Below are 17,973 nucleotides of genomic sequence, written 5' to 3' on the forward strand. Positions count from 1 at the left end.
TTTCTTAGAATTATCCTTTCCACTTCTGTACCAGCACACAACACTGTGTTTACAAATGTAAGCAAAACACAAATCCATGTACCTGCTCCGCTGCGTGTGCGTGCGTGTGGCTGCAGCAGTCTTCTCCTCATCAGTGATGTTCTGCTCGGTCAGCTCAGACACTTTACATTTCTCCATTACCACCATCTCTATCTCTGTGTGCACACATAGGCCCATTTTGCACTTACTTAAAAATACAGTGTTACTAAATGTGACATTTTTGCGTTTTAAATAAAAGCATTTAGATTTCCATTCAAATCACACACACACACTCAAAAAATAAACCAAAAACAACAGGCAAATCACAGCTCCAAAGAACATGCGCGCTCTCGTCACCAGTGATTATGAATACATAGCCTGAAGTGCTTCCTTCTCTCCCTTCACTTCTTTACAAAGTGAAAAAATTTCAATGTTCCCACCAGAGTCCGTATGACATTTATGTAACAAAATATTCATGTTCAGTGCATTAAATTTACTGTCTGTCAATTTTTCAACCGGCAGCGAGTCACTGTAACGAGATGCTTCTCTTATCAATCAGAGGGTAGGTGTCATTTTTCCACCCAAATGGTACATCTCTCATTATGAAACTCTGTTCCTCTGCAGCCCACGATGCTTTTTGTATTTAAACCTGCCGTGAAAACCTGCTGGGCTTTCCAACATGTCACTTTGTAAAGTCTGCATAGACCTGGGCAAAAACTCGTCACAGCAGATAAGAGTCTATTCAGTAAAAGTAAAGAAGGAATAATTTCAGATGAGCGCAATACAAATGTAACTTTTACACACACACACGGATGCTAATACACAGATGCGCAGAGAGCAAGAGTGAGAGACAGGTGGAGAGGTGAGGAACACAGGATGGATGGTGTGTCACTACGGAGATTGACAGTACACCGCCAGCTGGGCAAGTGATCAGTGGTAGCTGTGGTAACCATGGGGAAATGAAACAGGTGCCACACAGGTAAAGCAGCAAAAAGATGGAGGCCTCATCTCAAAACTAGCCAAAGAGGAATTTGTAATTGAACAGAATTTTTTACTTCTGCGGTTTAATTTGATATTTTTTTCTTTGAGTCTGAACTTAACTCAACTCTGAATCGCTGCCAAACTTCGTCCATTAATCATGCGGATCCTTGAGTGGTCTTTCTCATGTTGACAAGCATGAACATGACAACAGTCAAATGAAAATCCAAAAAGTTAAGATGTTCAGTGTTTTAGTTTGCTTGGTTTGAGCTTGTCACTCTTATTTTCTGTTTGGAGATGAGGGCTGCTGCTGTGGTGGTTTTTGGGTAACCAGGGTGCATTAAGGGAGACTGTGTTGGATTGATGGGAATAATGAAACACTCACAAACACAGTCCTTTATTGTCGTGTCCAGTAAGACACACACTCACCTTCCGCTGTCTCACCACTCGCTCTGCTCCCCTTAGAACTCCCACCTCCTCCTCCCTCTGTACCTTTTCCCTTCTCCCTCTCTCGGCCTCCCTCTCTTTCTCCTCCTCTCCCGTCATCATCCCAGCCTTCATCTAGTCCTCCGCCACCTCCGATTCCTCCCCCTCCACCGGCCCTTTCATCATCATCCTCCTCGCCCAGGTTTTTGTAGTTTGGCCTCTTCTGTGTTCTCTTGCGGCCTCTGTGACGAGACAGTTCTAGGGAACGCTCCAAAGACTCTGGAGGCTTGGTGAACCGACGCACACTTCCTGCACTGGCCTGGGGACAGAAAGCGATCGGAGTGTGAGGCTGGAAGACACCCTGTATGTAGCAGTGAGAATCGCTGTGTGCTGTTCTTTCAACATTATCTCAAAACATTACTGTTAATGAAAAATAAAAAAGTTTTCATGTCTTGTCAAATGTTTTTTTCGGTTAAAACAAAGCAGTGCCTCTCTTCTCTGCGACTTTACGTCTTGAATTTTCAGGTCTGTGACTGGAAATGATACCCTGGAGACTGAGACTGGATGCTCCCATTTCCAGAAAGGAATATCACGGCAATGTTTTACTAGTAGACATGCAAAGGTCTGACACGCATGAACAAGCATGATAAGACATGCACCCACAAAAATAGACATATATAACTTAAGTGTTTTCACACATGCACACAAGCACAGTGTCTTACAGTAAATCCTTCTTGCACTATCGTGTTGATCAAAATCCGTTAAAGAGACACAAGCCACTTCCTCCCTGATACACTTTCAGAGTAGAGCAAAAAAACAAAACAAAACAAAACGAAAGAAAAATGACCATTTAAGTGCAGAAAATACATTTACAGAGACAAGGACACAGTTGATCGCTTGTTAAAGAGGCCACAATTGAGAGGTCATATGAGCCTAGAGGAAACCAATTTTTCACCTATAGGCCTCTATCTTGCATCAAAATGCAGTCTAACACACAGGAAACACCTGGTAAACGAGATGCTGAGAAGAGATGTAAACTCTGTGACTTACAGAAAAACTGAGTAATAATATTGACAATTATAATAATATAACTAATTCAGTGCTTGAGATTAATGTGATAAAATGACTGCAGGAATTATACTAATGTACAATAAATATCTACATAAACCAACAAAAGTGTGCGGTCAGGGTTATATGGAGACCAGTAACAGTTACACTGACAATAAGAGCCCCTGTAAAAGAGGCTGCAGCTACATTAAATAAAAAACAGGGTATGAAAACATTTTTTAAACAATTTAACATCTGCACTGAGATTGCTGTAAACAATGGCACCAAGATATGTGGAGTTGTTTTCCAATTTTCACAAAACTCCAGAAAAAGCAAGGTGTGATTTAGTTCTTAGAATTACTGTGTAGCACAAAGTAAACTGTCTCAGACAGACAGTCTGTCACTGACTTCATACAAGAGTATGTAGTCATTTCTAAAGAATTACTAGAACCAAGTTAAAATTAAGTGTGAATAAAGGTGAGGTGGCTTAAAACCCATAAACCCACACATAATGCCAAAATTTAGATACATCTTATGAAACAGGTCTCCACAGAATGCATGGAGTGTGCTATAGAGAACTAGAACAGACAGAGAGGAGCCATCATCTGGTGCTACTTACTCAGGCTTTCCTGAAAAATGTACTTTTAACTAAATGCTCAGGAAAAAGGAAACTGTGTCAGATCTTGTGAGGAAATGTGTGAAGCCACGTGGATATTGGGGAAATGACTGTCCAGAAAAAAAAAAAAAAAAAAATTCACACACCTATGCCTGTGCACATTTAGTAGATTTCATTGTAACTCTAGTTTTGTTGTATTTCAGTTACTTACTTGAGTGAATGAGGATATGCACATTCATGTGTGTTCATATTTACATGCATACACATGTCATGACACATTTACTCTTTTTAAAAAATTACTTTAATTAGGGAATGAGGCTACTGAGGGCTGCATTGTGCAGCAAAAGAAAAGATCATTGTAATTGTATAGCTGGTGATCCTGCTTCTCGGGTTGGATTTCGATCTGAAACTTTGTTTCAGAAAACAAAGAGGAAAAGGATCATGTATCTCACACTAAAACTAGGTGGCCCTATTTTACTTCTTACCCAAACACCAACTACCAAACGCCACCAACCACCAAACGCATGAACACACAGGTATAAAGAAACACAAGAGCCTATTTTTTTAAGAGCCTATGAGAGAAAGACTGAAAGAAGAAAAAACGCTAAAACGACAATACCAAGATCTGCCTTCCTTTTAGACTATTAAGCTAAAACATAATATAGATTTATATCCAGCAATTTATAAACACTGAGATACGGAAAGTCTCCTGACATCTGAATCCTCTCTGTTACTGCGTACATCTGAGCAGCTTCATACTGTAGCTGCTGCTAAAAACATACTGTGTAGATATAAACCACAGACACTAGTATCTGTTTGTGTGTGTGTGTGTATATAAATGTGTGTGTGTGTGTGTGTGTTGCACCTGTTGGCTGACTATGTTCTGGTAAACCACTCACACTCTGAGCCAATGCTGAGAAATTAATGGAGGTCAGAGAGCATGCAAGACAAACCTACACACACTCACACGCTCAGGCAAACCCCTGCACAAACACAGCTAGTAGCACATAAAAAAAGTGCACCATTTCCACGTTCAACATACTTATAAATGCAAACAACTAAAGCAGCTGCAAATGTTTTGGGGAAAAACTGATACTGGCACACATGCAAATTTTGACATCAAGTAACTAACTGGTGCACTTGCAAGTTAACACGTGTATGAAAAGAAAAGAAGAAGAAGAAGAAAAAGAAAAAAAAACACTTCTTCCAGGAAAGAGATCTGGGTTAGGTGAGCCACCTCTGTCATTGTTCCATCATGTGACCTAATTTCCTGCCACATCAGAGAAACAGGAAGTACCATTTGACCACCTGTGCAGAAACAAAATCAAACAATAACAGATACACTCTCTAATTTGGCACACACATCTAATGTCCACAATCCAGCAGGCATGCAGCAAAAGAACATTTTACAAAAGCTTTTAAAAAATGATCTCATCACCCAGACATCACCAGGAATTAGTGTGGGCTGTTTCTACATAAAATCTGATGCCTATTAACATGAAGTATGACCGAGCATGCAATAGAAAATAGGTAAAAGCAAATCCAGGCAATAGAGAAGAACCAAAAGACGGACGTGAAAGTCTAAACAAGCTAAAACTAATAGTGAAAACACACTAATACACTACTACAGACAATGAACGGGAATTAGCTGTCACAAGAAAAGACCCACTTCATTCTATCTTTACTATACTTTTCTTTAGTAACTGCAACACTAATACATAAAAATGTAAGATATGGCACAAAAATATCATCCATAAAAAAAAACAGGAACAGAGAATGGCACTGCTGAACCAACAGGCACTAGCTTGGGTCTGGCTGCCTGTTGTTGTGGCAGACCAATACTTAAGACATCACGCTTAAGTTGTATTCACTGAAAAGGGAGGCTGCTTCCTACAACAGCCACATGTCTAAGACACACACACACAAACACAGACACACACACCACAGTGAATAACCACAGGGGTTCTCAGAAACGCTCACTACCTCAGCACACCCACCTGGCTTCACAAACAGATGGTCAAAAAATTAAGCAGGGGAGAGAGCCGAGGGAACAGAAACTGAATTGCAGGAGGAGAAGAAATATAAGAGGTGAGGGGAATAAAATGGGAAAGACAAGTGGAGACAATGGGTAGACAGACAAGAAATTTCAAGAGAAGAGGGAAATGGCATGAATGTACACATAATTAAGAAGAGATGTTCAAAGAAGTCTTTTGAAATGAGGAAGTAAAAAACTATTAAACAAGCATTGTAGTGTTTGCATATAGCTTCCTTGATGAACCATGAGCTTATGCTCTCATACACTTCTTGAACACCACTGTGTGTGTGTGTGTGTGTGTGTGTGTGTGTGTGTGTGTGTGTGTGTGTGTGTGTGTGTGTGTGTGTGTGTGTGTGTGTGTGTGTGTGTGTGTGTGTGTGTGTGTGTGTGTGTGTGTGTGTGTGTGCTGTATTTCCAGTTTGTACACACTTTGCAGCACAGGCTGTATGGGTCATACTCCTAGTTTTCATGTCAGTCAAAGATGTGTGTGTGTCTTACCATGTTCTTGTGCGCGCTGACTATGTCTGCCTGCGGGGTGAAGACAGACAGGTCTCCATTAAGAATAACGTTGGCCAGGGCGTTGACCAGCGGCTGATAGTGGATGATCAGAAACACCTGGAAAAGACACAGTTAGACACAATTAGATCAAGACCATTTTGTATGAACTAAAATGATGTATTCAATTCAGACGGCACATATTTTGACTGTCAGCTAGTCATATATCAACTCAAAATAAAAGACTTGGAATTTTTCGTATGCGAAAAATACATTGCTATGTTAAAAACGTATTCGCAAAACATTCCCTACATGAAAACCTTTAACCTTCAAAAAATATCCCAAAATATCCAAACAATCACCCAATAACCAAATGAAATTGCTTAAAGCTGTACTGGAAGGCAATGGTCAACTTGAACATCTGTATCACATGCACTGAGTGATTTATTGTACTTGTATAATGTTTTTGTGTGACGGTTAAGACTTACTTGAGATAACAGATAGAGGGAGACCTGGGGGTTAATCTTGCGCTCTTCAGACTGAAAAAACAAAACAAAACAAAAACACATAGTGAGGTTAAAGTGGAGAGAGACAGAGAGAGAGAAAAGTAAAAGCATAGCTGGAAAATTGTATTAGCATGATAATCGTTTATTTAATAATTTTCAGTGGATCCCAGCAGCTTCATTACAAGCTTCTCCATTTCCCCAACCAACACGACCCAGCCATCATTTCAGACTCTTAGGTAACAAAACTTTCACCCCACAAAGTCTGTGTGGGCCTGGTATGAGTCAGCCCGTGCTCAAATCCTGTGCAGCAAAACTATGTGACGTGGTGGAATACATCTAATCTTACAAAGGATTACAGATTTTCTCACTGACCCCCCCCAGAGTAAGTCTGCCTGCAACAGGGGACTGCAACTGACACAGGCCTAAAATTGGACAATGATCTTTTGCTGTCATAATTATCACAACCACACTGGTAACTGTAATACTGCATATGTCCTCATTTATACTCACATGCAACTTACGAGCATCATCGTTAGTTATGTCAATTTTTTATATTTTGCAATCATGCAATTACAATACATATATTGCAGGATTTTTCTGTTTTTAATGTTTTAGTTAAAATGCACAGGTGATACCCTTACCTTGCTTTACACACATGTGTTTATACGGTGATCCTGATTTAGCATCTAAAGCATATTTTGTACTAATCTATGTCAAGGGTGGTCATATACAGTCTGACTGTGTGGTTGTGTCTTCTATTGGTTAGCAGATAACCTACCTAAGATAAGCTGAGGTAACACTTCTCCAAACAGCACATCATTTCTGATGAAAACATAACTGACATCCAAGAGAGTGCTGAAAGTGAGATGGTTCGTCACAGATGTAAGCAGTAAAAACAATACTTTAGACTCCATTGTTCTGAATGTGTCAACTACACATACTAACAGCTGCTGATGACGGGCAGTACAACACAAGAACAAAGCTCAGTCGTTAACATATGAATACAATTACAGACCCCTCGGCAAATTGACAACCTAATGATTTAAAAAATGCAATACGTTTTGACTTTAAACTGATCTGAAACCAGTGACACAATCAGCATGTGCGGGGCTGATTGTACAAAACAACTGGTATGTTACTTTGCTTCGATCATCAAGCAAAATGCCAAATGTTCACTGTTTCATCCTTCTTAAATGCAATTTACTATTTGTCAAATATTGTTGGACTTTACTAAAAGAAGCTGGACGAGTGGGTACGTATATGCGTGCAGACAATTGGATTTGTTTTGGGCACGTTCTTTAACACATTAGCTCAGGCAAAAACACGTGTCGACACATTATTTTCTAAGAATCTAACATCATCAACACTATTTTAAATTAGCATATTTTCAGTGCTATATGTTAGTGAAGGGCGTTATTCATCCAGGTGGCATCTGGAAGTTGAGTCATATCAACTGGACTTTGTTCCAATTGGAGACAATCATCAGTCCCTCCAGGAATTCGCTAAATTATATCGCCACAATGAATTCAGCTACCCTCTATGAAGTCTGCACAGCTTTGCAATTTAAAACGAAATGTTGCAGTGACTAATAATATTCAATATTCAAAATGCATGTGTACAGTAAAATGCTGTATTTTACCACACATGCACACAGTGACTCGAATGCTGTAGCTAAAGTGGTTAAAAACCCAACTAAAAGAGCTGGGAGTCTACGGAGAAGTGATGTAATGGTTGAATTAACATAACTCTTACCACAGAGCTAACTGAAAATGTGCAGATATGCCCACAGATGATTTGCATACCAATTTTCTTGCGGAAGGGTGACAGGTTAGGGTTTGTTGACTTAGAGCAGATTCATGTTCTTAAAGCTCTATCAAGTTTTTATGGAGTTTGAAAACAGGACTACAACTAAATAAACTGAGAAAAAAAAAACAGATCTCTACCATTTAACTAAAATGAGAGTTATTCAAAAGATTGATGGTGTTCCAAAATCGTCTTATTGCATGCTCCCAGGAAGCAATAACTTTGCTGAGTCTAAGTAGCACAGGTAGGAGAAGACAGAAGTGGAATCACACTGTTCAGTGTTTTTTTTTTACTTTCTGTGTGGACAATACTAGACTTAGTTTAATGTGAACAGCTGCGATTTAAGTATGTTTAATGGAAAAGGAGGACGAAGCTTTTACATGACAACAGCTTGTCCCTTCAAACCTGTTAACATCAGTTTAGCCTAATTCATTTAGTCGTGCTTGAGAGTAACTTACTATCTCCGGGCTGACCAAAGAGTAGACATAGAGGGGCAGGAAGAGACGGTTGAGGAGGTGGTCAGTCAAAACATCATTAAGGAATTCACAGTTGATTATCAGGATATCATTCAGGTAGTGGAGGTGGTCAAGATGCTCTGCTACCAGGTCACTTAACTTCCCTCTGTTCTTATGTCTGTGACACAAAGAGCGGCAGAGAGACACTGAGATGTTACATAGGTAATGGGAGGTTTACACTGCTATGCTACCAGGTCTGTAAGATTATTACTGTGTGGCGAGGCAGGGAAGAGTTTTTAAAGTAACAGCTATGATAAAACTTACATTATGTTGTCACTGGTATAAGGTGGGAAAGAAATTAACTCTGGATCTAATGCATGACTGAAATTACAGGAGAGTAAATCAGTGTATAAAGTCTATAAAGTCTATAAAGCAGTGTATCCGATGCATTATGTCAACATGTGACACCTTTTAAGAGCAATGGCTGCAAACAAAGAATACATCTGACCCCTAGTGGTCACAGTAAGAATCAGACTTAGAATAACAGAGATTGTGTGCACTCACTCTTCATCTGTCTGCACACACTTGTCCAGTTCGATGACATGGCTGCCAATAAACCAGACCAAGTTGCTGAAATATGGGACTGCTGTTTTATCTCGGATGTAATGCAACATGTGCTGGTTGTCCACTGGTGAGAGGAGGGTCAGGAAGAGGAGTTGTTAACAACAATTCCCACAGGGGCCAAATATACACACACACACACACACACACACACACATATACACACACACACACACACACACACAAAAAACACTTGTTGTGATCCTTCAGAATTACCAGATTGTTATAGTGACATGACATTAAATAAAACTAGAATAAATTAAGAAAATCATTGAACCACATGATGACCAATTGATTGCACAAATTTGATCACGTAAACCCTTTCTGATGCAAAATAAAAAGGAAAAATGACTGGAGTGGGATTAAGAGGAAAGCCAGTTTAGATTCCAACTAACCAGGATGTGACTGGGGCTTCTCTAGCTGTATAAGAAAAACTGCTTTTCCAACGAATTATCTGTCTGCTAATTCTAATGTAAGTGGCTGTTAAAGTATGAGCAAGAGCATCTCCAAAAACCCTGGATGATGATCTACATACTATAACGAGCCCTAATGTCAGGTTGGACAGCAGGCTAAACGATTTGTTCTTGCTAACACCAACTAGTAGTAAGCACTAACCCATGTCTGCTCAATAAACACTGCATTAATAGTAACTTAAAGGACCAACGCTAGTGGTGGTGACATTTTCTCATGTAATAATTCAAATGCAAATGCACAACCCTGTTTACAAATATCTAGGGGACACTGTATAATACAAAAATAGAAACAGAATGCAAAGTCAACAAATGCCAATATGCCAATGTCAAAAACAAATATCTAAGTTTTTTTAATGAGTAAAAATAAATAAATAAACAAAAATTCTTTTTAGATACATTTGGGTATATTTAGCCGGAGTGACCAAAGCTGCCAAACCCATCACCAAAATTATCAACATGTGGAACAATTAACCCAAGAAAAAGGACATGCAGTTATTTTTGCATGTATGTAGGTGGGTGCTACAGAATGGTTAACAACAAGAACTGCAAGGATTTTCATACCAGTACATTTATAACTAAAACACCATTAGGAACAAATAGGGCTGGGTATCAACAAAACAGAGAAATGTGTGATAATAACCAACTTCTGTAATACTAATATGTTAAGATCTAAGGCATCAAAACCCATCAATAGAATCCACTACACTGATAAAACTCACATGGGCATACAGGCAACTTTGATTTCTTCTTAAGCATTGTACTGTGCTGTATCAAGTACAGATACAGCATAAATAAAACAACTGCTAAATATATTTCAAGGACACCCAGCCCTATGAAAAAGACTGAATGAATGGAGCCAACTTACATGAAACTGGAGTTAGGCAGATGAGCGCGCAGAGGGAGGAGGGAGGGGGGGGGAGGAGAGAGACAAGGAGAGGAAGAGTAGGAGGAGCAGTTGTTGAAGAGGGGGGAGAGGGGGAAACAGACACAGGGTTAATGTGAGTAAAGGGGTTGCTGTGGAAGGGTGGAGTTTGGGAGGGACCCTGCAGGTATTTTACATAAAAAGCAACAATGTCACACCTGGAAAAGGGGATATTATGTTACCTATACACTTTGAACCAATTTCTGGATAATGCTATGCTTCTATTATCTTTTATTTTGTATAAAGTGAACATGACACACACACACACATTTCTTTTTATAATGAATAACTGATTAACACATGAAGCTCTCTCTAGCACAGTTTGATTACTTCACAAAGGGAGTCTGCTAAAACTTGAGCGACAAAATGTAAGTAAAAAAATCTTGACCCCAGCATTTTACGCTTGATGCTTATTAAAATCCTTTCCCAGGTTGTCATTTGTTGCAGTGCCTGTTCCAGGCAGTCGACAGGAAGCATCAAACAGCGAGCTTTTAAAGGTTTCAATACTTTAAAACACAAATATCTCATATAATATACAGTACTGTACAAAGGTCATAGTCTTTGCTTAGCAACATGTGAAGGAGAAAACATTTGTGTTTATTAGGATATAAGCAGACAATACAGAAAATATGTGTATGTAACATATAAAAACACCTATTTTTTAGACAAAAATACATTCTCCAGGAAAAAGTCAGTATTTAGTGTGACCTCCATTTACATGTAGCACATCTTGATATTTAAGTCTGGCCTCTGTGGAGGTCAGTCCATGACTGTCGGTGTGTTATTATTATTTTCTTCCTAAATATTTCGCTGCATTACCAGTGGGCTTCAGGTCATTGCTATGTTAAAAAAACATAAAGACAGACACTTTCCAGGTGTGACACAATAAATTAAAACCTGTCTGTTTTTTTTCCGCACTCATAATCTTATCAATTTAATACAATAAAATAGTAAACTTTATTTCACTGATTTAATATAGTGTTTTTCGCTAATCTTCACTTCAATCTTGGTGAGCTTTTGCATATCTGAGCCTTTTCACCTTGTTCCTTTTCCGAAAACATGTTTACTTGGCTGCTTCTACTTCCACAAAGGCCATTTTTAATCCATCTTTTTCAGACTTTGGAGGGATCAACTTAGCATCCAGATAAGGCTGCCAGATCCCGAGCAAGACCCATGTTGGACTTTTTCCACTCTTCCAATGACGAGACCTCATATCATATTTTAACAGTCCTTCCATTTGTATTTTTGGCCCGTGCTAAGTGCGGAGGTCACACTTAATAGTTTCGCTTTCGCCTTTAGCCTTAGCTTCTTTTCCAAAATTTGAGGGTTATAAATGGTCTGCTGTTTGTGTTTTTTTAATACTATTACTACTATACTTTTTACTTGTATTCTAATAAAGAAACTGTGAAGTAAATATATGAAGACAGCAACAAATGTAATGGGAGACCAAGACTTTGGCACAGTACTGTATGTAAATATTTTCATAGTGACTTTTATAAGTATTCAAGTATTTATAGGATGGGCAGATTTAAATAATATTAATCATAATAATAATAATAATAATAATAATATTGTATATGTTATTTTAACAATTGTGCCCAAAAATACATTAGCAAGTATTATGAAGATGTTTTATTTTCTTTTTTGCCATTTTAGGTTACAGATTTTAAAGTTTGTAAAATGCCTTTTTTACACATTAAGAACTTCACAAACGGCGCCCTGTGTTCTTATAGTTGTGATATATAACTAAAGTGCCATCCATGTCTTTCACTGCATATAAACAGCAGAATAGTAGTCTGCACATCAGGATACAGATGTTGCAGAAAAAAGGTCAAAAGTCACAGTTGTTGCTCGAATTTGATGCTTCCTTCTTTGACAGACCATGTACTGTATAGCACATTAGCAGCCTAAAAATGATACATTCCCAACACCATAAAGTTACTTCATTTATGACATGTATTTCCAATATGGTTAAAGTCAGTTGTGCAAACTGTCGTGACGTCACTTTTATGAGAATCAATACTTTATTGATAGTGACGTTACCATGCAGCTATAAGACATACAGATCGAAAGGAAGTAGAAAGGAAGCGATAGTTGAAATTCTGCCGTGACTGTATGTTGAGGCAATGTTATGTTAGTATAGTGAAGAGAAGCACATGTGCAAAAAAGCCAAACTCGCCAAAAGCACCACCTGCCTGGGCCACAACTCCCTGAGGACCCCAGGTAGTCAGCAGGAAAGAGAAGCAGTGCCTGACGCAGTGCAGAGAAGAAAGCAACACAGCTATATCAAAAGCATTTTTTTTTTCAAAGACATCACGGCTGAAATGCTGTTGCACTTGGCAGACGAGACATTTATTTTGAAAAACTTGCAATGCTAATGTGCAAAGGGTTAATTAATGAATGTGGGTCAAAACAAGGCTTTGCATGCTACTGGAAGCAGTGCAAACGTAAAGATTTGAGTTATTTATAATCCGTAGATGTGTGACGGTGAAGTCACAAACGAGGTTCAATATATTTAACTAAAATCCCTGTTAGCTGCTGTCTCAGTTATTTGGATTAAGAAAAAGAACAACAACAAAAAGAAATACTGGGTTTTTGTACATACAGGGGACATATTGTGTGTCTATTAATGCATCTTATTATCAATATGCCACACAACAGTTTATAACTAATAGCTATGTTGCACATTAAATGGCGAGGATATTATAATAATGACTATTATCTAATAGAATATAGCTGTAATTTGTGAATAAAAAATTAAGTTGAAAATATTTACGTACATATGTATTAAAATCCAATTCCCTTTCCACAAAAATGTAAACGTGCAACTATGAACACATATTTGATGCTGGATAAATACCCTTAATATTGCACATGGTGTAGATCACAGTTGTTGCAATACAAAAAAAAAAAAGCACAAATGTCGAAATAAACAGCAGATGGAAAAGAGATAATGAGAAATGCATACAAAAATAAGAAGTGATACTTTGAAGCCACTGTATGTCAAATCTAAATTAAATTAAATAATAAAATTAATAATTAAATAATAAAATTTTCTGTGTGTGTGCTGTCAAATGGAAGATGGTATTCTCATATTATTTTAGTTGCAGGGCTTTCTGGCAAAGAAAAATAAATGCAAAAAATAAAACTGCATTAAATCAGGAATTAAAGGTCTTATTTGGACATTACAACCAGACAAGAGTTATATCATGTATAATGTTGTATTCCAGCACAAGGTAACAGACAAAAATCCAGTGGCCTGTGTTTTTGTGTGTTTGTCACAGCATCACCTGTTAGTCTTGCTCATGCACCGGAAGCAGCAGCAACAAGAGGGACGGTGTACAAAGCGAGGTGGTAGACAGTCCCAGCATCCCCATTAGTGTGCGCGTGTGTGTATATGGTCAGTTTCTGTGCATGCGTGTTCCTTGCGCTCACCTTTGTAGACGTTGAGTGTGATGGTACGAACTGCGATGCGGACCATGCTTTCAGGGTGGTTGAAAAACTTAATGGCCTCGGTGTACAGGGCAAAGTCATTAGTGTGCTGTGTGTGGGAGACAGAGAGGGGTCGCCAGTGAGCAAGGCACAGTTTGGTATTGCTGTGCTCAGGCAGAGAGAGAGAGAAAGCAGCTAATGGGAGACAAATGCTGGGCAGTAGCATGTTGACAGCTTATTAACACTTTGGTAGAGATATACAGTCTGGGCAAATTCAGAAAAAGCAAAGTGATTCTGAGGTGTTGAAGAATTAGTGTAAGGCAGCATGATGGAAAAGGACAGTTTCAACATCCCCAGCAAACAATTGCCTGACAGGTAACCTTAGCGACCAATGTAATTCTATAGCGGATTAATATGTGCAGCTGTTTCATTCCTGAGTTGTAGCCTTTTATAAATAAAAGGTTGTGAGTATCAATTAATGCAATTAATTAATCTGCATAAGACAAATCAGCACTTGAATATCTGACAGTCATCTCTCTCTGTGCCAGTGCCTGATCCTCTGCTCAACCATTCCTCAGTCGCTGCGACCTCCGGCCAATCTTGGTAGAGGGTGAGAGAGAAACCCAGAGGTCGGAGCAAATGAAGAAATCTCCCCCTGAGACCAAACCCAAACTGAGAATGTGAACTGTATAGATGTGACAAGCACAGACCAAGTTTAGCACCTATGCAATGGTGCCCTCTGGAGGAGGAAAACATGAATAAATCACCATATAAATTAATTCTTGTTTCCGCTTTATATCATATTGGGCTTCAGACAGATCAAATGTCAAATAAGTTGCCTAAACTTTACATTCTTTTTTTTTTTTTTTAGGTGCCCATATGTATATATAGTTTTAACCTGCTGTTAACATTCTTCCTGTTCATTCTAGTTAGTTGGAGATGCTTTCCTAATCTACTTCCAGCGTAAGTACGGGATCACAAAATCTTTGTTCTGGGTTTCAGCTATCTGTGCATATTCTGTTGTCAGTAAATGTATTTTTCTCATTAGAGTTATCTGACATACTTTGTAGATTTTTTAAAATAAATCGCATCTAATGCAAGCTTTCAAATGCTATATTTGTCAGTTGAAACTGTCAGGAAGGTGATAATTCTAATGTCTGTTTATTACTGAGGTCGAAGTGGTTAGTGGTTCCAGTATGAACAGGAAAAATTATTATTAAAACAAAAAACATATGGGTGTTTTAGGGTATATATGGGTGCGTAAGGACTGTTTTAAGACATACTGGAAACAATTTACATTTGTTAAATCAAACTATATATCTAGAATTACAGACCATAGGGTCTGAGGTTCGTGACCCGCTCTTCCTGAGCACATGTCAAAGTATCTCTGGGCAAGACACTGAACCCCCAACAGCCCATCCTAATCCACAGCCATGCAGTGCCCGCCGCAAGCCCGGCAGAAATTGGGAAGGGTTGTGTAAAAACTGTGCCATATCAACATGCGGACAAACGATGCGCTGTGGTGACCCTGAACTCACAGGATAAGCCGAAGGGACAAAAAAAAACATGTAAGAAATTTCCATATCCTCTTAGATCTACACAGTCGGTTCAGTTTTGGCTTCAGGGGTATTTCTACCATTGACAGTACACCAATAACTTTCCCCAGAACACACAGGCCAACAAAATGACTACAGATACTGCTGAAAAAATGATTAGAGATTATTCAGGTTTTCAATATTATTTGGTATTTACATGCACGCACACACACAGACTTCTTACTCTAATTGGTCTTAACCTTAATCCACATTGCTCTCAAAAAGCTAAACTGTTGATCGCATCAAACTAAAATATATCTTCACAACTATATTGGCACAGGTGTAGATGCTTGCATAAGAAAAATTACAGCAATATTCAAACCTAATTTCATTAAAAAAAAGAAGGTCTTGTGTTGAACATAGTTGCTTGTTATCAGTTTGAGTATCAGCGAATGAAGAGAAGCTTGAGGACAAGGTTTGCTAACCATCTACACAGGAAGCTGATATTTTGATACTGGAGTTATGCAACTCAAGACTGGCCGATATTAAACTGCCTGACAAACAAAGGCCAACCTACACAAAAACAAGTGACGGATGACCTTATGTTTTTTCTGCCTGCAGAAAATCATTTGTGACACCACAATACAGTTCACCAAGTGCTTTTGTTTACCACTGCTAGTAAGTAGTAAACAATTTCCTATTTCTCTCATCCCTAACTCAGCATCTCACACATGATACAAGCTGTTGACAATGAATAAATAATCCACTATATCATTTCTTCTATGAACCTGTTCTATCTCGTATCCCCATGCCGCCATGGCCTCACCTCATTGTAGAAGAAGTGCACGGTGTGGTTGTTGAGCTTGAGTGACAGTGTCTTTAGAAAGGAGATATAGTAGGCCATGATTTCTTCATCTGAGAAGTCAAACTTGTGGACGATGATGGAGTTCACGTGGTTATTCGATAACAGGTAATCTAAGAATAGGAGAGGAGAGGAGAGATGATTAATAAACAACAGGATGACGCTTGTTTACATATATGTTTTCGCATAGCAATACATTTGTAGAATAGCAATACATTTGTAGAGAAGCACACGTGTCTGAAAGCTTAGACTCGATAGCTTAACTGCCATTATCTCATATTTGCGCTACTCTTATAAGATCAACAGTTAGGTTGCACTTTTGCAATGACTGTTGTGCACAGCAAATTTAATTCCTGTTCACACAATGCTACAAATGTTATTTCTCAAATGCCTCCTTAAAAAGCTTAATCCTTATTTAATCTTTACTTTTTTAATATAGTTGCAAGGTGCAACGGTTTGAATTCCCTTATTTTAAAATGGCACAAAATCATTTGCACTAGCTGAAAGTGCACTTTTCATATGTTAGGGGAAGATTTGCATCCCCTTATATGATATTACAATATAAAACCTAACCCTAAACCTAAAATAATAATAATGCATATTTAGCTATTGTTACAATTTTTCCTAGATAATCAGATGTAGCAAAAAATGCAAACTTCACATAATAAAAGGCAAGGCAAGGCATCTACTAAATGTTCAATATCCAATACATTTTACAAATCGCTTTTAATATAATGAAAGATGAGAAAAGAAATTAAATGTGCTCATAATATCACCACAGACTCAAAACTAACAATAAAATCGAGGAAAGAAGCTATATTAATTCATTACACTTTTATTGTTTTCAGTCAGTGTAAAACAAAACACTTACATAAAGAGGTCTCATGGCTGATGTTCTCAAAAAGGATGTTGAGGGTCTGCAGGAGCTGGACGCACACATAGCGTCCTGACTTCTGACGCAGGATGTTCAGGAAGAAGGCAAACATATTCTTCTCCAGGAAGAAGCTGGAAACAGAAACAAGGGTACACACAACGACATACAAGATTTATCATGACTTACTTACCTACAATGTCATCATGAAAATAAAAACTGTTTCTTATTTTTACTGTGGCATCATGGTGGAACAGTGGTTAATTGATTTGATCCTGACAATGAACCTTTGCTGCATTTATACCCCTTTGTCTCTTTTCATGTTTCCTAGCTGTTTCCTCTGAAAAATGCAGTGTGACAAAAATGAGGAAGAGGAAATGTTCAGCACTTATTTCTGTACCATACTATACTATATTAACATCCTGTACTCACATGCCTTTACTATACTCTAAAAAAAAAACAAAAAAAAAAAACATGACTTTTTAAATAGAAATAAAGGCCATTGCCTCTTACTAAAACATATTTGCAAATCAGTATAGCCAATGGAACAGCATAGAAAATGACCAGTCATTTCTCTACTAAGGGGTTTCTTGACAGCACTAAGTATCTGACAACTTTGTGTTCGGCTTTTGTGCTCTTGAAAAATGTTTCCTGTTTCCCAAAGTGAACAGTCAGAGGTGATGACATGCAGCAATATTTGCAGAGCTACTTGTGAAAAAGCTACTTGTGTTAAAAAGAATTATATGTTGCTATTGTATTGATTTGTTTTTTTGTTTAGCTTTAGTGAAATAAATTATAACAGCCACTATGCAGATTATATTTGTAATTTTTCCTTTTTTTCAGTTTGATCTACAAGTCAAACATTTGTTACTTTTACA

At 38.2% G+C, this 17,973-nt stretch overlaps 1 protein-coding gene across 5 annotated transcripts in view; it reads right to left on the reverse strand.

The window, feature by feature from the left end:
- clec16a (C-type lectin domain containing 16A) overlaps positions 1-17,973 on the reverse strand; it is a 38,929-nt gene that overhangs the window by 19,487 nt on the left and 1,469 nt on the right. For 2 of the 5 annotated variants that reach the window (XM_067476477.1, XM_067476475.1), the window contains exons 3-11: positions 17,096-17,229; positions 16,189-16,337; positions 13,831-13,936; positions 8,944-9,067; positions 8,383-8,557; positions 6,104-6,154; positions 5,619-5,735; positions 1,426-1,741; positions 83-194 (exon numbers count right to left, since the gene is read on the reverse strand). In XM_067476477.1, coding sequence (XP_067332578.1) covers positions 83-194; positions 1,426-1,741; positions 5,619-5,735; positions 6,104-6,154; positions 8,383-8,557; positions 8,944-9,067; positions 13,831-13,936; positions 16,189-16,337; positions 17,096-17,229 — 1,284 coding nt within the window. Of the gene's footprint in view, positions 1-82; positions 195-1,425; positions 1,742-5,618; positions 5,736-6,103; positions 6,155-8,382; positions 8,558-8,943; positions 9,068-10,338; positions 10,517-13,830; positions 13,937-16,188; positions 16,338-17,095; positions 17,230-17,973 lie in introns of those variants that run through there. The other 3 variants (XM_067476476.1, XM_067476478.1, XM_067476479.1) reach the window with 3 other exon arrangements.

This window comes from Channa argus, chromosome 15 (assembly GCF_033026475.1).
Source record: "Channa argus isolate prfri chromosome 15, Channa argus male v1.0, whole genome shotgun sequence".
Lineage (NCBI taxonomy): Eukaryota > Metazoa > Chordata > Actinopteri > Anabantiformes > Channidae > Channa > Channa argus.